Here is a 22,001-nt window from a genome sequence, read left to right as displayed (position 1 = left end):
AGCACTGCTAGGTTTCTTTACAGCCAGGAGATTATTTTTAGGAATGTCTCTGGCACGTGGCTTCGGAGAGAGGAGTGTGGGGATGGGGATGGAGAGGGGGCGCCCCTTCTCTCCCCCCCTCGGAATGCAGCGCTGCCAGCTGGCACAGTGTCAGGGCTGCTGGCTGCTAACAGAGCCCTCGCTGTTTTGGCCCTTGCCGATGCCTCCAGTTACAACTGGGAGCCAGAGACTTCTTCCCGCAGGATGGAGCAGAGGAGAGCGGAAATCAGGGCGTTGGGGTGGGAGTTTCCCGGCTGGGGTAAGAGCAGAGCCTGACCTCCATGGTGCTGCTGGCATGATGAGGTGTGTAGGAGCCCCCCAGCACCAGGAACTGCTGGCAGCTGCTGGCTCCACAGAGGAGAGGGGTGACCCTCAGGTTATGGAGGGGTTTGGGCTTGGCTTTGGACACCGGTGGGGCTGTGGTCAGCTGGGTGTCACCAGTGGATGTTGGAGGGGATTGGTGTAGTTTGGATGGAGATGTGCATTGTATCTGGCTGTGGAGATAACTGGTTCCCTGGACGATGCTGGGGTTATCCCTGTGTTTGGGCTGAGCTGGGGTTAACCCCACTCCCAGGTTGCATTTGGCTTCGCCCCACATTTGAACTGTGTAACCCCATGACTGGGCTATGCTGAGGTTAACCCTGTGTTTGAATTGAGCTGTGCCAAGTTTAACCCCATGTTAGGATGGCATAACCACATGTCTGACCTGTGCTAGGTCCAGCCTCACATTCTGGCTGAGCTGGGTTTAGCCCCTCTCCTGGGCTGGGCTGAGTTTAACCACATATTTAGACTGCACTGTATTTAATTCTCCTCCTGGGCTGAGTGGGATTTAATTCTCCTGGGCTAAGTGCGGTATAATCCCATATTTGCATTGCCCTGAATTAAGCCCCGCTTCGGAACTGTGCTGGGTTTAGTCCTGTGTTCAGACTGTGCACCAGGCTTATTGGACTGCACTGGCCTCACAGGGAAAGACTCCAACTGGTTTTACTGGTTTAACTGGGGTAATTCCAGTGTGCTGGGGTTGCACTGGCTGCAGTTGTGCGTGTGTGTGTTCTGGCACAGCCCAACATGGCATGGTACCCCCACCACAGCAGGCATGGGGACCCATGCACCCCACCAAAGTGGTGAAGAGGATCACAGCCCTTTCTGAGGTCCCAAAGGCACCAGGGGGGAGTGCACAAAGCATCATGCCTGCAGTGCCCAAGGTGGGCAAGGTATTGCCTCTGGTGCTGCTGGTAGCCCTGGAGATGGTGCACGGCCCTGGTGGCCCTGGAGGTGGTGGGGGACATGCTTCCCTCCAGCACCCACTGCTGGGCTTTCTCTGGGCACCCAGAGAGGGTGCCAGCAGCATTCAGGGGACGGGTGGCTGTTGCAGGGGACCATCCAGCAGTGGAGTTGATGCTCCCCCACCTCACAGGCATGCGTTCATGCAGCAATGATGGAAGTCACCGGTGCTGCAGGGATGGGGCAATTCCAGGTCCCTGGCCAGGTCAGTGGCCACGGGGATATACTCAGACCATGCCATGGCTCCTCAGAGCATGGTGCTCCTGCCAGGAGCAGAGGGATTAGCAAGGCACTGCTCCCAACCCCACAGAGAAATAAGGAGAGAGGAATTCCTGCTGCTTTGAAATGATGCATTTCAATGTAGGACATGTTTCCTATGGCAGTCACTGGCAGAGAGGAGGGTTGGTAGCACAGGGCCAGGGACGCTCCCCCAGCTCAGGAGCAGGAGGAGTACTGAGTGATGCCATCTCTAGGGCATTAGAACCAGCTTTGGGCCTTTGCCCATTGCTTTTTGGAGGTGGGTGACTCCATCAGGGCCTGGTACAGGACAGGCAGAGCTGCCAAGTGCTCCTGGGTTATTTGCCATATCTCTGTTGCAGCAATGCTGCCCCCCACCACCCTGGGAAGAGGTTAGGAGGCACCCCAGCTTTCTGTGCTCCGTGGGGAGCATCCCACGTCTCCACGCAGCCATCTGCAGCCCTGAGGCACAGTGTCATCTGCTTCTGTCCCTGTCCCCACCATCCCAGCTCTGTGTGTGGCCCATCTGCTTTGAAGAGTGACTTCAAATGAAGCAAAACAAAAAAACACTAAGAAAACAAAACCCAACGTCTTTCAAAGCACCGAGCACAATGGAAAGTTGGCTTCCCCCAGGAATCTGTGCTGGGCTTTGCCAGGCCACGGCAGAGCATGGCACAGAGCAGCTGCGCCGAGGGGACTGTCACACCTGACGTGGACATCGGTGCCAGTGCACATGGCCGTGATTTTGAGGGAAGTTTTGGCTTATAGCACTTCAGTTTGCATGCAGGAAGGGGCTTGTGTCAGGATTTCTCCCCACCACTGCCTGAAAGCTTTTGCTTGAGGTCAAGTGGTGCCCAGCAGAACAGCAGGATCAGGGAGGGATGGAGAGTGACTCTGCATTTCTGGCTCACATCCCCGGGTGTCACAGGCTGCCTGGTGACCCTGGCCATGCCAGTGACAGGAGCATCCCGTGCTGAGGGAGCAGGGTCTGGCACTGCTGCCCTTCCTGCTAGGACCAAACCACGCCCCCAGGCTGAGCTGGGTCCCTCTACCCTGGCCGTGGCATCAGGATGTCAACCAGCCCCAGGCTGGCGGCGAGCGTCTCTCTGGCCAGGACTAGCATGAACGGAAGAAGAAAAGCTCTGATTGTTCCCTCTGTCCCAGCTTGGCTCCAGGACCACTGTGCCGGGACTCTGTGTCCCCAGAATGTGTCACTGCTGGTGCAAGCATCAAGGGATGTTTTCTCTGCCTGTGTGCCCATCTGTGGGGGCGTGGAGCCACCAAGGAAGATGGGCCTGGCCATTCACACTTGTGTTCATTTGCACACCTGTTTTTCCCTTGGCCAGGGAGGTTGGTGGCAGAAAATAAGGGAATCCTTTCTGGGCAGCCTGTCTTGCAGCCTCTGGCCCCCTGCCCTGCTTCTGCACCTGGTGCCGACGAGGGCTCTGGATCTTCTCCGGCTCTGTGGCTCTTTCCCCTGTTGTTTGTGGCTTTTGGGCAGGCAAGGAAGGGCTTGCCCTGCTGCTTCTCTCTGCAGCGACGCTCTCTCAGGGATAGGTTTTGGCAGTGCTGGTGTGGGTCATTTACTGAGTCAGTGTATGTCTGTAGGGGCTCAGTGCTGCCTTCCCACCCTGTGCTGGCAGGGGTGGCCCTCTGGGGCAGGGGAGCTCATGGGATGCTGGGGTGAGGGTGGGGAGCTCTGGGAGGACCCTGCGACAAAGGGTGATGAAGGGTGGAGGATGTGGACTGGCCATCAGGATGAGTGGTGTTAGGGTTAGGTTTAAGGGTTAGAGTTACGGGCCACAAGGATTAGGGTCTAGGTGAGAGGTCCCTAACTAGACTTAACCACTAGTGTCATTATGGAGACATGTTGGATACCCTCTGCAGTGTTTGAATGAAAAGACAGGTCAGGAGAAGAAATTATTTTATTTTAAAGCTATTTTTTCTTTCTGTATATTAACACACTCTCCCTTCTTCCTGACACACACACATACACCCACTCCCCTTCCCCGCCTCCTCCCAGAACTATTCCTTCACTCTGGCCCACGTGGTTTTTGGAGTTATTTTTGGTTGCTGCTTTTGAGACTTAATACACTCATTTTTGTCTTCTTTTTTTTTTTTTTCCCATCACCAAAATATTTTACTTTCAGGCCAAATGTTCCCAGTTACTTACCAGCATAGTTTTGGCAGAGACCTTTGAACTGATATTTCATGGGAATATTTCTAGGGTGGTTTGGTAGGAAAAGCTTATGACAGTCTCATGAAATTATTTACGTTTGGGGCTTGTGTTTGAGGCTGCCTGGCATGTTCAGAGCGGGGTTGATGTGGGGTGCCGCACGCCTTCCCCCCTGCAGCAGATTGCCTTGTAGCTCTTGTTTCCTTTGCCAGGTGGTTTGGTCTGTGGCCATGGGCAGTCGACCACAGGAGGGGAGCCGGCTGCTGCTCTGGGGTGTTTTGCTGGGCTGGAGCATCCCTCCCTCCAGTCTCTCAGCTGTTGAACCCAGGGGGACACAGATTTATGCCTACAGATTTATGCCTGCACTTGGGGCTGGCAGGGAGCTCACTGCCCTTTGTGCCCTCAGCCCCTGCCTGCAGCTGGGAGCAGAAGCTAATGGTGTGGGTGTAAATAAACAGGCCTGTCCATTTGTGAGGGGTGGGCAGGGGGGTCTTCTAGGGAGAAATGATTCATTTCTGACTGAATGAGACAGCGTGGCACTGCTGGTAGGGATAGGATGATGCGGGCTGGGATGGATGCCCTGGGGTGATGTTGGGTGGCACAGACAGGGTGGCGTGGCTGGGTGACAGGGTGACACTGGCTGATATGTCCTGCTGATGCAGGACTCTGCAGGAGGGTCCAGGTGCTTTGGGGTAGTGCTGGCTGGCACAGAAAGGGTGCTGGCTGGGGTGGATATTGTAGAACACTGCTGGCTCTGATGGGCAGGGTGATGGTGGTAGGGCAGGACAGGGCAAAGCTGGCTGTGTTGGCCAGGGTGACACTGGCTGATGTGGGCACAGTGGTGTAGGTTGGGATGGAAAGGGTCATGGTGGCAGGGAGACTCCAGTCTGTGGCAGGGGTTGACCCATGAAGAGCTGGGTGCACACCCCTGACTCTGTATCCCCTGCCTCTCTCACCCCTGACCTGCTGGTGATCTCTGAGTGGGAGGAAGGGATTTCAGGGCCATTTTCCCACAAATGGAGACCTACATGGACCAGCCTCACAGTGGGTGCAGGCCTGGGCAGTGATGTGAGACTTGGAATAACCTGAGATACCACAGCCCTGCTCTCCCTGGCTGTGTTAGCCTGTTTAGATCAGATTGCTGTCACCTGCCACATAAATACAGGCCAGAATTTCTCCTTGGTCCCTTCTCACCCCAGCTGCACATGCATAGGTCTCTGGACCACCCGGGGGCTGGGAGCCAGCCAAGACTCCCAGCACAGGATTGCAATGGCAAAGAACCCTTAATCCCGCCAACCCACACAGCCCCAAGCTCCTGGTCAGTGTTTGCTCTCTGCGTCCCTGCTCCAGGCGTGGGGACTGCTCAGGAGCCAGGAACCAGGTGTGACTGTGGCACAGACACTGCCAGATGTCACAGTTGGGGTCCCGGGATTCAGTCCCTGTTCTGTCCCCAGCAGGATGGGATGAGATGAGAGTGAGATGCAGAATCCATGGCCCTGCAGGAATGCTGTGGGCTGTGGGCCATGCCAGCTGCCCCACTGAAGGGAATCACACCCTCTCCTCCCCTTGTCTGCCTCCTCCAGATGCGCAGTTCCATCCCAGGCCTGGGCAGGGTGATGGTGTTCCTCGCTGCGGCCCTGGCATCAGCCTCCTTTGCCATCCCTGAAGACTGGGGAGAGGAAGGTGAGACCCCCACCAAGCCCCCCATACAGCACCCCCTCCATATCCCGGGCATGAGGACCCTGAGGGCATCCCGCTCCCCCCAGACAGGAACAGACCTACCAGGGCTACATGAAACACAGCCCTACACGCTACAGTGATGGCCAACCTGTGGCCAGTGCTCCCCTGTATCTGCTCATTGCCCAGCCCCAACTGGGACCAGTCCTTACTAGACCTCCATGGTGGTATCTGTGTGAAGCAAGACCCCACAGCCAGTGCCCACAGTGGGATACAGCCCCAGGGGCTCCCCACCTGTGCCCCCAGCCCTGGTGTGGAGTGCTAACATGTGGGGATGTGTGTCCCTCCAGGAGTGCAGTATGGACAGCTGGGGACAGACGTGAACCTGTCATGCCCTGGTGTCCGTGCTGGGTAAGTCTTTTCCGTGCACACCCAGGGATTTATCCAATGGGATGGTTTACAGGGTGGGCCTGGGGTGACCTGCCATCCCTGTCCCCTAACACAGCCTGCCTGGTGTCCTCCCCAGCTCACCAGTGCAGTGGAGACGAGCAGGTGCCACAGCACTGCCAGAGGGCTCAGCCGTCCAGCAGGGATCCCTGGTGCTGCCAAGTGCCAGCTTGGCCTCCATGGGAACATACAGCTGCCATGGCAAGGACGGCGGCCTCCTGCACACTGTGTCCCTGCGTCTGGGGCGTGAGTAGCACGGGCTGTTCCAGGGGGAGGGTGGTGCGTGCACCCCTGCCAGGGGCTTGCCAAAAGGGGGCTTTGTGTTGACACAGGCATCCCTGTGTGCTGGATGGGCTGCAGGATGGGGGACTCCTTGCTGACTGCTGCTTCCCCCGGACCCCAGACCTGCCTGGAGTCCCCTTTGTGTCCTGCAGAGCATCTGACTATGAGAATTTCTCTTGCTCCTGGACCTCCACTGTGGAGACCTTCCTCCCCACCAGATACATCACCACATACAGGTGAATATCCCTACAGGGCATGGACTGGGGGAGTTATGGTGTGAGCTCTGGGTCACAGCCAAGGATAACCACCAAATCCATCTGGCCATCGCTCTTCCCCAAGGACCATGCTGCACCCCAGAGCAGGTTCTGTTTTGGGGTGAACAGAGCACCAGGCATTTGCTTGCTCTCAGTGGGGGTCTCAGCAGCATTGGGGGGCTGGCACAGGCAGGCTCCCTCCCTTCTGACAGCTCTGCCAGCACCAGAGGGGCAATAAAAGAGAAGCAGGTCATCTGCAAGCCTCCACACTCCGGCATGCTTTGGGATGAAAGGAGCCCTGACAGCATCACTGCTTCTAATTATCCCTGCAAGCCAAATTAGCGGGCGGCTTTGAAGTCCAAAGGAGCTCATAAAGCACAGCCCTGCTGAAAGCTGCAGGAGCTGAGGGCTTGGTGGGGAGGGGGCTGAGTGGAGTATCAGGGGGTCCACAGGGAGGGGGAGTGGAAGCAAGGGATTTGGGGGCCTGTAGGGGGAGGGTGAAGCCAGGCACAGGGGAGCTGCTTTTATCAGTATCTCCATGTCTTTGCTGATGAAACCCCAGGCAGGGAAGGGGGTCCCATTTCTTTTCCCTGGGAACCCTAGCTCCTGCTGCCAGGCTGTTCTCTAGAAGAGCTGGACGTGGTTTTAGCTCTGTCCCCCATGCTGTCACATGTGTATGTCAACGTGGGAGTGGGGAGCTGCTTTGCAGTGTGGAGCCTGTCCCTCTTCTGGGTCGTGGTGGGGTTCACTTTGTGCTGCCCCCTCATCCTAATCATCTGCTTTCCCATCTGTCTCCATGGCAGGAAGAAATCGCTGACAGGCGAAGAAAAGCGGAGGTAGGACTGACTCCCACCCTGCTCCTGCTCCCCAGGGACTGGCCCCCATCCCAGAGGCTCTGCTGCTGTCTTCAGCAGGGACCCCAAAGCAAGAGCTTCAGAGAGCCAGCTACCTAAGCCTGAGAGTCTGGGAGAAGGGTTTTCCTCAGGGAGGGACCCTCCCAGGGGAGTGTGGACCTGGGATGGGGGTCCCTTCTGTCATGCCCAGAGGGACATGCCAGACTCTGGAAGGATGAGTGCAGCTGAGCCAGAGGGGCTGCCTCCCCCACCAGGGTCTTGGCGTGGGGGTCTCCCATGGCTCCTTCTTGGCAGCGTTTGGAAACTGTGCATGGTGGGTGGGTAGGACGTGTCGCCACCCTGCCTCCCTGTCTGCAGGAACAGGAACGGGCACATGGGGCTGTGCCTGCAGGATCCATCCCGCCCTGGCACCTGCACCGTCCACAGGTCAGAGTTCTGGAGCTCCTACCGCCTGAACATCACCGAGGTGAACCCCCTGGGCTTCAACTACCGCCTCCTTGATGTCACCATGCAGGCCATCAGTGAGTCCCCGTCTGCCCATCTGTCTGTCCCACTGTTTGTCCATCGCTGGGCAGTTACCTGTGGGTGGCAGCGGGGAACCCTACACCCCTGTGCACAGCAGTGTGGGGTGACAAGGGCTTCCTGTCCTCTCCCACATAGTTAAGCCGGACCCTCCAGAGGGTTTAGTGGTGGAGCCCATCCCCCTGGCCCCACGGCGGCTCCATGTGAGCTGGAAGTACCCTTCCTCCTGGCCCAAGGAACCCCACTTCCAGCTAAGGTTTCGGCTCCAGTACCGACCCATCATCCACCGTTCCTGGTCCGTGGTAAGTGTGCAAGGAAAGGCAGGGCCAGCAAAGGAGTGAGGTGTGCATGAGGCCAGGGAGGGTAGTGAGGGATGCCCCTGCCTGCCCCACAGCTCCCCTCTGCCTGGCACAGGTAGAGACGGTGAATCTGTCTGAGGTTATCACGGATGCCTTCGCTGGGCTGGAGCACGTGGTTCAAGTCAGTGCCAAGGATTTCCTGGATGCAGGGAATTGGAGCGAGTGGAGTGCCGAGGCCCGGGCAACACCAGTCAGAGGTGAGAGAGGGACAGGCTGTTGTGCCATCCCTCCCCAAAGCCCCTCCTAAGTCCCTTCCCTATGGCACTCATTCCCCCAAATATCAACCAGAGCAAGTCTCAACTCCCAGGCCACTTAAGGCTGGGAGGCAGAGCTGCAGGAGGACAAAACCCCTGTAGACAGCCCATGTCAGTCTACAGCTGTGCCGATGCCATTTGGGGATTGTCCCCCATAGGCTTGGGACAGAGCGGGGCTTCCAGAGCACCGTTAGCACCTTGGTGACACCCTTGGCCTCGTGGGATCTCTGGAACACAAGGACACCCTTCCTTGCTCTTCTCTGTGGGTCCCTGGGGTGCTGCCTATGCTTTTGGTGAGTGTTTCCATCTCTTCTGTTCTTCCAGACCTGGCCTCCACAGCAAGTGAAGAAACCACTACAGATGCCAGACTGGAGAGCCTGGCTGAGGAGCCCTCCCAGGCTCCCAACCCTGAGCCCATCAGTGAGTAGAGCTGGGGGTGGTGGGCAGGAGTACCATGTGTGTGGCTGAGAGCAATGGGAAGGGTCTCTTGCCCCATGCCCGTGTGTGGCTGGGCTGCTGGAGTGTCCAGGAGTGTGCCATAGGATCCCCTGGGTGCTGGGGACTGTGGCATCCCTTGGCTGTGACAGTCTCTCTGTCCCAGATCACAGTGACCCCTTGGAGAAGGTGGCTGTCCTGGTGTCCCTTGGGATCTTTGCCTTCTTCGTCCTGGCTGCTGTTCTTGTCATCACCATCCTCATCTGGTAGGCTGGGTTTTGAGAAGGAGGGGCTGTAAGATTGTTGTCCCCATCCCATCCTGAACCCTCAGCATGGAGTGCCCTGTGATCCCCCAGCCCTGCTCTGGGGTCCCTGCCAAAACACACTTGATGCCCTATAGGGTGTTTTATGCTCCCCTTGCCCCTGTGCCACACCAGGGCCTCTTCCCAGCACACCCAGTACTGCCCAGCCTGGCCTGGGCTCTTTCCAATGAGCCCAGATCCAAGGGACCTTTCTCTGAATCCCCTCAAGATGCTGCTGCTTTTATTATCTGCCCAAAGGCTCCTGCTGGGGATTCTCATGCTCCAGAGTCAGCACAGACACCCCTCCATGTGCCTTTGCTCCCTGGGAATCTTGTCCCTGGGTCCCCTCTCATCCCGGCATGGGATCTCCATGCCATGCTCCTGCTCTGCTGTCAGTCCCTGTTCCCATCCCAATCCTATTCTAACTTGTGACCAATTCCTGCTGTAGCCCTGGAGCTGACCCACTGGAGAGGTTAAACTGAGCTGGGCACAGCTGGATGGAGACACAGAGCAGAATCACTGGGAATGTGGGCAATCCCAATGCTATGGGGGGCTGCTTGGGGTCTTCAGCCACTACTGCTCTCATCCTCAGGCTCCGGGTGAGGAAACATGGCAAGGACAAGACCAAACCCAACTTTCTGGTTGCTGCCACCCACTTGAAGGCACTACCAAGTGAGTCGTGGTGCAGGGTGGGGAATGGGGGGAATGTGGGGCAGGGAGTGCAGAGTGTGGGGCAGGTCAGTGTCCCCAGTGCCCCCCTGATGCCCTGTCCTCTCTCTCTCTGCAGAAGCTCAGATCCTGTAGTGAGCCCTGGCCAATCCCTGCTCCCTGCACCTGCTTGCCCACGCGTGGGACTTGATGCCACTGCTGGCCCCCATGGACCCCACGCCTCTTGGGTCACCCCACAGCTGTGGACATTGCCGGAGCCCCCGACACCCTGGGGTTGCAGGATGGATCCTAAGGAGAGAGGCTCTGCTCCCAGGAGCGTTGGACTGCCTGAGCCCACCAGGAGCCAGCTGGAGTCACTTCAGGCTCAGGGTGACAGGCCAGCTCCACCTCCGAGTGCTGCTAAACAAATGGGGATAAGACACTGAGCCAGCCCCACTTCACTGCCTAGTGTTGAGGGGGACCATGGGTGTAGGCTCCCGGGGGTGCCGGGCACCAGTGCCAGCCGAGGGGTGCTGATCCCTGCCTGTCACCCCCCACCAGCTGCCAGCAGGTGGAAGAGAACACCCCCTGCCCATTCCCTCTGCCCCAATCCCCCGTGCTGTGGCTGGACGGAGCAGCGATGCCAATAAAGGGGATATGCCAATGCTATTATTGGCACTGTCCAGGCAAAACCCCTTTGCAGATCATGCTGTGCCAAGGGAGGGGTGAGTACCAGCTCGGGAATGGTCCTTGCAGGAAGTGCACAGGCACTTCCCAAACTGTTCAGCCCTCTCCTCAGGTGCCTGGAGGGGCTGAGAGAGACCCATGCCGAGGCTAAGTGCCAGAAGAGGCTGCAGACAGGCAGCTGTGTGGGACATGTCCCTTGCCCTCACCAGCGTGACAGCCGAGACAGGACCCTCTGCACAGCCCCCCTCACTCTGCATGTGGCCCCCTTGCCGCACCTCGACCCGGCCCCTCTAATGGCTTCCATGTGTTGGCACCTCCCAACCCCGGTGCTCAGTGCCAGCAGCCCAACGAGATCCAGATGGAGCTCGGTGGAAATTCAGACAGCAGCAACGCATGGAGCACGGGGAGCAGAGCCAGTGCAGGATGGGGACCCACGCAGGTCCTGGGGCTGCCTGTGAACCCACGATGCAGAGGGAGCCTGCACTGGTCCTTGTGTGGACTGGGTTGGAGAGATCTGGGGCAGGCTGTGCCTTTTGCAATGCGTTATGTGCCCATAGGCTCCTTGCTGCCCTCACTGGGTGCCCTTGGGTGTGGGGTCGTGAGGGGTCTCCATGCTTGGCTTTGTGGGGTTCCAGCCCCTCAGTGTCCCTCATGAGCACAGACACTGTGAATGAGAGAGATGGGGGTCAGCCCTCTACAGGGTGCTACCGGTGTGGCACTGTCCTTGGACCAGAGCAGGGCTCTCCACAGGCCAGGTAGGGCAGGGCATCAAGATGGGGAGGTGCAAGGAGCCAGATCCTGCCTCAGGCTCAGCACTGGGACACTCAGCACATTCCAGGCTCAGCAGCTACATCCCCTCTCCCAGGGGTATCCCACAGCTTGACAGCTCCAGGTATATCACACTGCTGTGCCCTGCTGGGCTCTGGTCCCCAGCATCCAAACCACATTCTGATGTGTCACACAGTCAGCCTTGTCTTGTCATGGTCACCCTTGTCTCTTCTCAGTTCCCAGCATTGCATTGGCAGCATTTACCGCTTGGAAGCTTCTTCTCATCACCACCAGATCCCACCCCTCTGCCACTGTGGAGAGGATCAAGGCAGTGGTTGCCCAGAGATGCTGTGGAACACAGGTGATGTACCTCCCATAGGTGTGGCTCCGGTGTTTGCAAATTACTCAGTAATTTCCTGGCATCTGGTGCTGGTTTAGAGGCTGATGCCTGCTCGAGATGTAGCAGCACAGCAGCCAGAAAATGGGAGAGTGTGTGAGACAGCAGCTCTGGCCCCTGTATTCTGCCTGCTTCTAAACTCCAGAAAGCCCAGGCATGCTCGAAATAGAAATGTGTTGCTGCTGCCTAGGGAACCCATAGATCTGTTGTCCCCATGTGGCAAGCCTTGTGTCCCCTTCCTCAGCTGGGGCTTGCCTGGCCAGGCAGTGGGGACATCCAGTTCTGGTGACCAGGGCAGCTTCAGGGCAGGAGAGGCACATCTGGTTCTCATCACTGCATCCTGCTGCCCACAACCCTACAGGGAGACCCCTTTCCTCTCTGATGTAAGGAGTCATGACCTGCCACCCGTTTGGCAGCTGGAGATACCAAGAGCAGGCAAGGGGGCCACATGCCACCACAAAGTCCTGCCTGCCTGCACTGCAGCTGCCTGCTGGGATGCCCCATGGCTCAGCTCCCTGCCCCAGCAGCCTGTAAATGTGACACGCAGGCCTTGGGGACCCAAAGAAAGCCACAAACCCTGTGCTTTGGGTAACAAAGATGCCTGGTGCTGGGTGCTGCACTTCCAGGTGCCCAAGGTGAGGATGCACTGGCGCTGGACATGGGCAGACAGGGCTTTCCAGTGGACCAGAGAACATGCAAGGGAAGGGCCGGGGTGAGCAGCAATCTGGAATAAAGGAGAGGGATCCAGATGCCAAAATCAACTTTGTCCTCAAGCCATGGAGAAGAAAAACAGGAAGGGACCATGAGACCAGTCCCAGTGCCAGCACCTCCCTGTCCCACTGTGGGGCCAGGGCACTTCCTCCAAGGCTTGGGCTCTCTGGTGGCTCACACAGCCACTGAGCGAGCAGAGGCTTCCTGCTGCAGGCTGGAGCCCTGCCTGGACGCACCCTGCCCCAAGTAGGCAGAGGCACATCCAAACTTGCCTTTGCTGCTGTATCCCACCCTCCCCAAAGTGGATGCTGTGCCAAGATCGCCAGGGGAGCTGGTACAAGCCAGGCCTGCATATGCTGAGAATGTGCCAGGTCAAAGCAGCCCATGGACTGCATCCACATGGAACAGGGATGGGTCCAGCTTCCTGGCATGGAACAGGGACCAGCCCAAGCCCAGCAGGAAAAAAGTGCGGGAGAACATGGCCTCGGATATACTGGTTTAAAAAATTTCCATCAGGCAATGCCACACACCGGGGAAGGTCCCCAGCACGGAGATGCAGAGAGGTCCATGTCCATTGTCTCCATCCAGCACAGGGTGGCTAGATCACGTCTCAGGCAGGGACTTGTTTGGGAAATCTATAGCTTTGGCAGAAGCCTTTGCAGCAGGGCACTGGCTGTGGGCGGTTGTGCAGCTCTGCCCCGGCTGTTTGACTGCCACCAACCCTGCCAAATTTCTGAGCTAGCCCTCAGGACTAGCCTCCTCCTCTCCCTGCCTCGCTGGCAGGATCAGCCCGCATTTTGCAGGGGAGGAGGCCAGTTGCACAGGACTGTGAAGCAAACAGTCTCAACTTACCTCTCATGGCTGATTCTGCTTCCTTCTCTGCCAAATCCTGAGCCAAAGAAAGAAGAAAGCAGCTTCAGCAGAATGTGGGAGACATAGGCCATGAAACATACATCTCTATGTCATGAGGTGGTGTAGAGAGCAAAGGGTACATATACAGTCAGGGGTTCAACAGGTAGGGAAGGATGCATGGATTGAGGGAAGAAGATGTGCTGATGCATAGATGGATGCATGGATTGGTTTTCAGAGGGAGGAAGGGATAGATGGATTTATAGATGAATGTATGGATAGGTAGTTTGGACACTCAGTTACCATCCTAAGCATCAAAGATGCTCACTGTGCAGGGGCTGACTTGTGCAGAAGGGTGAGAGGCCCATGGGCAGAGAGCAAGGACTGTGTTTGGGAACAAGTCTTGGGTGTGACCCATGCACCCAGTCCTCATGTAAGTGGTATCACAGCTGACATGAGGAGACAGAGCTTGAATTGTCACCAGTGCAGGTTCTGAGAGTACTGGGGAGAATGTGGGGCATCTCCAGAAGGATTGCATCCCCCTCAGGAGCTGCTTCCATCTCATGCTGCCCAGACACTGAGAGAGTAGGAATAGCAGGAACCATGCCCAGAGATGCAGTGAATCCAAACACAAATGCTTTAAAAATGCAGAGCTGAGCATTCACCCTGACCATGGCTTTCATCTCACCTGCATGTGGATACCTCTGCCTGGGAACTTGCTAGAGATCCAAGCACTCAACCCATTAGAGACCCCTGCGAGCCCCCATGCTCCCTCTTCTTCATCTGCCTCCATTTCTAGCTGCCACAGGCCTGAAAATTCCTTGCCCATCTTTCCTGAAACAGAAAAGACATCACCTGCTGGGCCAGATGTGCTGACACCCAAACAGATGTGGAGAAGGGAGAGACCTGAGACATCTCTTGCTACTGCACTGTCAGCTTCCCCCGCCAAATATGGGTTGTTTCTTTCTTTGCTTGCTGGGACTGGCCCCTTCCCTGCCTCTAGGATGCTTTTGGTCTTTCACAGATGGGAAATGCCAAGCATGTGGCCACAGAGATGCTGGGAGACAACAGCCAGCAGCACAGCTCTGCCCAAGCACTGCTGCTCATGATGCTCTTGGGAAATGGCTGCTCACTGCTCCAAGCAGCAGCAGCAGCCCGCGATTTTCCTGCTAGCTTTTTGGCTTTTTTTTTTTTTTCCCCACTGGAAACAGTCCTATTGTCCAAGCAAGAGGTCCCAGTGTTTTGTGTTCCTGCCCTGGAGTGTGGTGGCACTAGGGGACATGTGCTGTGTGCTTCCCATGCACACATTTCTGCTGTGCAACACGAGGACTACAGCTCCTTGGTACTGCCATGTCGCTTGCTCAGAGGAGATATCTCCTCCCTTCCCCGTGGCAGGATCTCCATCTTCTCCTCCGGCTGCAAGGACCAAAACAGAGCAGGACACACTTTGGGAGCTTCCCTGGGCAGCCTCTCTACCTACTCTCCTCCCACCAGCTGCACCTTATGGTCCCCTTCATCCACTGCCACATCAGCTGTGTTGTCTGCATGGGCAGAATAAACAAGTAGAGGTTATGGACAGCCCTATGCAGGAACTTCTGAACCACCTGGGGCACTCCAGTGCTCCCCATGTTTCTGGGATTGCATGGAGCAGGCACTGGGCAGACAGAGCTCTGTACAGCTGGGCTTTTCTCCGCATCCTGAGTATGATGGACCGGAGTTAAATGTGCCTTTGGGAGTCTCATGTGGCTTTGCAGGTTCACAACACAGCCAAACAACTCCCAGCCTTTGCTCTGCACTGGAAGATCCACCAGATGTGGAAGCAGCTCAGCTCCACATGAATTCTAGGCACCAGCACCAGCATAGTCACCTCTGTGCTGATGGATCGGGAGGTGGTAAGGTGCCAAAAGTGTCAGATATCTCCAGGATCCCTTCCTGGGATGATGACTGACCCCCAGGATGATCGGAAGGTCTTAAAGGCACTGATTCCCAGGGGAAAGCCAGCCTGGAAAGTACTGATCACCAGACATATGCTGACCTGGAAGGCACTGATGCCAGAGAGGATGCTGACTTGGAAGGTGTTGATTGCCAGTGGAGTGCTGGAGACGCCAACCTGGAGGGCACTGATCCCCAGGAGGATGCAAACCTGGAAGAGGGAGGCCTGGGAGGATGCCAATCTGGAAGGTACCAATCCCCACGGGATTTGCTGACCTGAAAGGCAACATTTATCCAGAACATAGTGCTTCTCCCCCTACTACAGAGCACTTCTTTCAGCTCCCCACTTACACTGGGCAGCAGCTCAGCCAGGGACTTCTCCAAGGGCTTGGGCTAGGGATCCACACTCAGGCAGGCATCTATGGCTGGCGAGCTGCCCCAGGAAGCTAAACCAGCAACACCTCTTCCAATTTCCCTCCTCCCCGGAACTCCCAGCTGGGAGCCGCTGCCCAGCTATGGGCAAGAGGGCGTGTGGCCCCTAACTACTGCCAAAACAACCACAGCCCCCATCCTTCTGCAGGCAAGTGAGATACACAGACTCTGTTTTCCCACTAGATGGCAAACATTGCCTTCAAAATCAGCCTTTGGAGAAATTGCGTCCATCCCTGTGAGAGGAGGCTGAGAAAGCCCTCAGGGAAAAACCCTGGGGGGGACGGGCCTGAGGCTGCTTCAGCATGGCGCTGGGGGTAGCAGGGACCCCGGCATGCTCTTCATCTTGTTTTTTCTGTCATTTCTGAAAATGTTTTCCTTTCCCACCCTCCTGGTTTCTCCCTGGTCCTGGAAGACGCATCCCTTGCCCTATGCCGGTGGGACTGAGCACCCTGGGCAGGGAGGAGAGGCATCTGGTTAACCCTGGGTAGCACCTTGAACATCCACAGCCACAGAGTGAAGCCCAGAAGCTTTGCTGGGAATTAATTAGGCTGTGGTTTGTGAACCAAATGCATGTTAATTCCTCTTTGCAAGTGCTCAGGTCCACAGACAAGCCATTATGCTGTGTGTAAATAAAGTAGGCAGGGATGAAGGCTGTGCATGGGGATGTGCACACTTGTCTAAGGTCTTCTACCAGCTCAGAAGTATTCCCAGGCTTGTTTAAGTTTGATTTCAGGCCCAGATTTTTTCATGGTCTCTGCATTATCCTTGTGCGGAAGTTCCCTGAGTGTTTGCTGCTGGCCCTGGCATTGCTGCAATATTGCTGTGTGGTTAAACATGATGTGTCATAACTAATGAGGGAGCTAACTGTGGATGGTAAATGTTTAATATGGACAAATCAAGCCAATTAGGCAATGTCAAGAGAAAAGTGTGTCATCTCAGCTGTGTCTGTCCTGGGTGGAGAAGAGGTTCTGTGAAAGGGTAAAACCCCTGCCCCTGCAGGATCAGCAGCTCCTAACACCAGCCAAGGGTAAAGATGCTGGATGCAGATCCTCCTGCAGACCTTCAGTGCACCCAGTGGGTACTTTCACCTGGGGGACAAGGACAGCTTTTTCAAAACAATATTTTCTGGAATAAAGACCTCTGGGTAGCTGGAGGGGATGGCAGCCATCTCCAGTGCCAAGCTGCCAAATGGGAAGTAGTAAATCATCCCACTTAAAGCACTCCTTGTAGACCCCCAACAAGACTCTTGGCCATTCACAGCATGCTGCCTGCTTTTGTGGCAAGCCTGTGGCCCCAGAGCTCAGCAGTGCTCAGACAGGAGCACCATGGATCCCCAGCAGTGGGGTTCCCAGTGGCAGGCCCCCGCCAAGCATTAATTAACTCATGGCAGCAGCTGTATTCCCTCCACAAAGGGCTCTGGAGCCCTGCTCCTCACAGCTTCCTCTGCCCTCTCTGCCTCAGTTTCCTCCCAGGCACATTGTTTGGTATCATTTACACCTGGGTGAGAAGGATCCTTTGGGTCTCCTAGCCACTTCCTTCAGGAAGAGATTATTGCCTCTTCTTCCACAAGGGCTGACAAGTCCGTCACAAGGCTATTAATAGTCACAGAGAAAACTCTAGAAAATGAAAGGAAAAGTGTGACTGGGGAATAGAATCTGAGGGAGCTGTCGAGAGCCAGTCTGCAGCCTGTGGCTCAGGGCAGCAAGCCAGTGACGGATCGTGACAGCCACTGATTCACGAGCCAAGCAGGTAAAAAGCCCTTCTGGCCCTTTCCAGCTGGGCTCCCTGCCAACCCTTGTGTTGGCGTGTGCTGGTGCATGGGGACAACAGGGTAGAAGCAGTGACAACATGGATGGTACACCCCTGTGGCTTGAGGCTTCCTCATCCCTTGGTGAAACTCACAGCCTCTGCAGGCAGCAGAATACAAGTTGAGAACAGATATGGCCACTTCACTCCTGAAGCTGAGATTTACCAGTGCAGGAGGGTTTGACCCCTGCTCTTAACCCAAGGAATGAACAAGTCCCCATGTCTGAGGCTGTCATATCTTTGCCTTGATGTGTGCCTGATTCCAGCTCTCCAGTCCAGGTCCTGGGAGTGTTTCTGGCCCTTCCCTGTAGGCTCAGAGTTCTGGGAATGGTTTCCACCAAACAAATGCTTCCTGCCTCTGCATGGCATCTCTAACTGGTGACAGGCTGCCACGGGCAGCAGCCACCCTCCCACCCCTTGGTCTTACTTCAGACCGTGTCTCAGATCCCTGGAGGCTGGGCCCTGTCAGGAGAGGTCTCAAGATACCCAGCAAACCAGGGGCTGAAGCAAACTGGGAACCATGTCCTCTCCCACCTGCAGCAGGGTGACACCATCCACATCCCTCAGCTTGTGCTGCCAGGTGAGAAAATCCCCTAAGCATGAAAGTGCCAATGCTTCAGTAATTCTGGTGGAGTTGCACTGAGGGTAAGGACCTGCACCTCTCTCCCAGTGGCCTTTCCCAGGGTTTTGGAATGATCTGGGGCACTGGTGGTAGACTCAAAGAGGCTGCAGGGACTGTGGGGCTGGGCATCCTCTTTGTACTTGTTCAGATCCCCCAGCAGGAGATGGATGAGATGCATGAGCAGGCAAGGTAGCCAAAGGAGCTGGGGAAATGCTTTTGCTGTGTGCAGAGTTGAGGGATGAGCCTCTGCAGACCCATCTGGCCTTGCTCTTCAGCAGGGTAAAGGCAATAACCCACCATGGCACTCCGAGAGCCCCAGGAGAAGCATTGCGCAGAAACCAACCCCCTGGCCAGCAAAGAGAGGAGCAAGGACGCTCCAGATACATTTGCACTAAGAAACCAGCTCTGCCAAGGACTGCTTTCTGGTTGGGAATGATGCCTGCTTTTGGAGTCAGGCTAGCTGACCTGGGCCAAAACCTGCCGGAAATGATGCTCAGAGTATTCCAGTACAAGGGGACATTTGCTTCAGTTGCTGTCACCTGTGCAGCCCTGATGCCCTGCAGTGGGCACCGCTCTGTCTTCAGGGGAACTGGGACAGTCGAGAAGATCAGACTGCTGCCTGCAGCCTGGCTAAAGAGAACTGCTGCGTTCGCGGCCCACTGGATGGGTAAATGGAAGGAAGCACAGTACAACTCGTGTGCCACCATTGCTAGGAAGGCAGCCTGCTGCTGCCCAGCAGGAGGGGAACCCAGCAACAACCAAAGGCTCAGATGGAGGAAAAAGGAAGAAGTCGGCGCTGTTGGTGGCTCAGATCCTGCTGTGGGTTAGTGGCCTCCCCTTCCTGCGGGATTTTTGCTGTTTGCTTATTCTTATTACATAAGCATAGGAGCTTGGCTCTGCTCCAGAGCCCAGTTCTGCAGAAAATAACCTCTTTCTCTTCCTTTTTGCATCACAATCCTTTAAAAGCAGCAGTCCCTAAGCTGTGGCATGAGGATCCCCGGTGAAGACCTGACAGGTGATCTATAGACCTGCTTCACCTCTGCAGTGCTCCTTGCTCTGCAGGGCTGGAAAGCTACAAAAGTGTTAGAACTGGGATCTGGAGCCCAGAGGAAGTGTACTGATGCCCGAAAGGTCATGCTTTCATTTCTCCAGGAAGACAGTCGCTTCAAAGATAAAAACCTGAAAGGATCTGCCACTTTCACTGGAACATCAGCTGCAAAGGGAAGTGCAGGTTCCCTTTGCACAGGCTCCAGCACAGCCCATGGTGACCAGTACTGTGATTCCCCTGGCATAATAATTCTGATACCCTTCCTCAAAGCACAGCTCAGATCCAGAAAGTGAGAAAAGCCCCACAAAGACAAGGAGACTGGATGTTGGGGTGATGGGCAGCAGCTGAAACCCCACAAGGGGCAAGAGGGGGGTGCTGCCCACCCAGCTCTTGGGTCTTGCTCCTGTCACATCAAGGGAAACCCAGCTTCCTTGTATCTTTGGAATCTGGGCTGTTGATGTCTCATATCTCTCCTGTTCTCCTCATCTTTGCTAAGAACGGCAAGGAGACAACACAACTCCCCACTGCCCCTCTGCCCGTGGCCATGCCAAGCCTCTCCAAGGCACACAGTCCATCAGCAGCAAAGGACAAATTACCATTGGCGGTGCAAGAAGAGAGAGGACAAGACCAAGGTGTGGGGCTTGCGAGTATCTGTGCAAGGAAACGAACCTTCGTTGTACCACTGTGAGTATTTACTGAAATGTACACGGGGCTGTGTAATCTGCAAACCTGAGCAGACTGTGAAAAGGAGGATAAGATGCCAAGTTCTCCCTTTATCATTTAGATTTACCTTCACTTCTTGTTTTCTTTGAAGACAGTTTCCAGGCTAAGTTTTTGTATCTTGTACCCAGAAATATCAATAAAGATATTGAAAGCCCTTTAATCTACTGCTGTGTAATCAGCAGTTTATTTCAGTGCAGAGGTAAATGGCACTGGTGTGAGACATTAGCTGTGCATGTCTTGGAGCTCACTGGAAAGCATCCTTGATTAGCTGGGAAGTATTCACTGGCATGCACCTGGGGCAGGATAAGCAGTCTAGCCTCACCTCATGCCTGGCTGCAAACCAAGTGGCTTTCAGTGTCCTCTCACAGATACAGGAGGCCATGCACAGCCTTGTGACACCATCCAAGTACTCCAGGAGGGTGCCAGGAGGGATAAAGCCAAGCGATGGCAGTACGGAATGTGTCTAGGGCTCTGATGCGATGTCAGCTCTGAACTGACATTAGCTTACATGTACCAGCATGGGAACCTTGAAAAAGAGTAGCAGAGACCCACCAGGATGGAGATTTTGGGTTCCTCCCGTGCTTGCTGTGTCCTCTGCAAGCTCTTTCACCATAAGCCATGGGCATATGTGGCTGTCACCTGTGCTCAGCTCCCACTGCCTGCCTGCAGCCACTGCTGGTGCTGGTGGGAGTTTGGCAGATGCCTTCTCCTTGCTCTGTGTTTGTGTGAGAAGGGAGCTATGGGAGGAGGCAAAGCTTGCGGACCCATCCCAGCACCTCACAGCCTCCTTGAGACGGCATCTTCAGCAAAGACAAGCGTTGCATGACCAAAACAGGGCTACCTTGGCCTGGAGGCTTGTAACAGTGTTTTCCTGTGGCTTTAGGACAGTAGGGGGGGAAAGAGAACACTGTGGCGTTTCCCGTGGCTTGTGCCAGCACTCAGCACCGTGGCTGTGGTTCCTGCACACCAAAAGGAGCATCAGCACTCAGGTGCAGGATGTGCCAACCATGTGTGCCCCTCCAAGCCACACAGGAACTCTTATTCTCACAGGTGCTGTCCAGAGACTCAGACCTGCACTAGACCCTAAAGCCCTCACAGTCTCATCTAAACAGACCAGGCATATAAAGAATGGAAGAGTTTTCTGCCACTCCTGTACACAGGGAAGGAGGAGGACAGTGAGTGGCACACAGAGACCGTAGCAGGGCCACAGTAAAAGGATGAGCCTGTTGTCACTGTGGAGCAGAGCTTGGAAGTGTCATTCTCCCATAACACAGGTGGTCCTGGGCTCAGAGCTGCAGCTACATCTGTCTGACAAACTCTCTGACACAGGCAGGGAGCAATCTCTTCTGCTGGGGCTGCTCCTCCTCTCTGGGGCATGCTGGTGACAAGGGGCATCTTCCCACAGCATGTCCACAAACCCTCATGTCCCTTCAGAAATGGTGTTTGGGATGCAGCAGCAGCAGCTGCAAGAAATTTAGAGGAAGGGCAGGCATCTGTCAGAGCAGCCTCTTACTTTGTGCTCATCTCTGAGTCCTGTTGTGTTCACCCCAAGCACCCCTGTCCACAGAAATCACTCTCTTTTTAAATAAAAGAAACCAAAACAACCAACAAACAAACCAACTGAAACCCACTAACAGCAACCAAACCACAAAATACTTGAAATGTGTTGGGAGTGACCCATGAGCATTTTTCAATCAATAGTAAGCACAGATGTGGTCCAGGGCTCTCTACTGCAGGGAACTGGAAGTACCCATCATGGTAAGCTCACAAAAAAACAGCCCAGCCTCATGCATCATGTCCTGAGCCCTGCATCCCCACTGGATGCCCTCAGGCACAGTTCTCTCCAGTATTTTTATCTCTACTGCCAGTTTCCGTGGATCTCCAGGATGTGCTGCCACACACCCACAGCCTGGAATGGCTCCGTGTGACAGCTAGCCTTGGACTTTGCCTGCTCGAACAAAGACAAGAAGAGACCTGATGGTGCCTTCCTTCTTCCCAGCGGGTGGCTGCCTTTTTCTGCTGGCTGGGATTTTTCAGGGAGTCAGGGACATTGGATTAAGCATTGCTAGAGCAGGGCAGAGAGCCAGAAGAGCTCTTGTTCCCGTAGCACAGGAGGTGAAAGGACCAGCACGCTCCCTCCCAGACAGCACTCACAGCTTCTTCGTCTGCAGCCACTTCCTCAGGATGTGAGAAATGCTGGGTAGGTAAAGACCTCCTGGGGATGAAGGACAGGGAAAAACCTCTACTGGTACCCCT

The 22,001-nt window shown here is 55.6% G+C and overlaps 1 protein-coding gene across 4 annotated transcripts in view; it reads left to right on the top strand.

The window, feature by feature from the left end:
* The window catches only part of IL11RA (interleukin 11 receptor subunit alpha), a 32,505-nt gene extending 12,596 nt beyond the window's left edge, over nt 1-19,909 (top strand). For 3 of the 4 annotated variants that reach the window (XM_048292149.1, XM_048292150.1, XM_048292147.1), the window contains exons 2-13: nt 5,320-5,419; nt 5,764-5,824; nt 5,919-6,106; nt 6,264-6,378; nt 7,200-7,232; nt 7,608-7,771; nt 7,911-8,074; nt 8,187-8,328; nt 8,710-8,805; nt 8,987-9,086; nt 9,715-9,794; nt 9,910-19,909. In XM_048292149.1, the coding sequence (XP_048148106.1) occupies nt 5,320-5,419; nt 5,764-5,824; nt 5,919-6,106; nt 6,264-6,378; nt 7,200-7,232; nt 7,608-7,771; nt 7,911-8,074; nt 8,187-8,328; nt 8,710-8,805; nt 8,987-9,086; nt 9,715-9,794; nt 9,910-9,926 (1,260 nt within the window). In that variant the 3' untranslated portion in view covers nt 9,927-19,909. The remainder of the gene's footprint in view (nt 1-5,319; nt 5,420-5,763; nt 5,825-5,918; nt 6,107-6,263; nt 6,379-7,199; nt 7,233-7,607; nt 7,772-7,910; nt 8,075-8,186; nt 8,329-8,709; nt 8,806-8,986; nt 9,087-9,714; nt 9,795-9,909) is intronic. The other variant, XM_048292148.1, reaches the window with a different exon arrangement.
* The last annotated feature ends 2,092 nt before the right edge of the window (nt 19,910-22,001 follow it).

The sequence above is a fragment of the Corvus hawaiiensis genome, chromosome Z (genome assembly GCF_020740725.1).
Source record: "Corvus hawaiiensis isolate bCorHaw1 chromosome Z, bCorHaw1.pri.cur, whole genome shotgun sequence".
Taxonomy (NCBI): Eukaryota; Metazoa; Chordata; class Aves; order Passeriformes; family Corvidae; genus Corvus; species Corvus hawaiiensis.
Note: the sequence above shows the minus strand (reverse complement) of the source record. Positions and strands in the feature narration are given on the sequence as shown.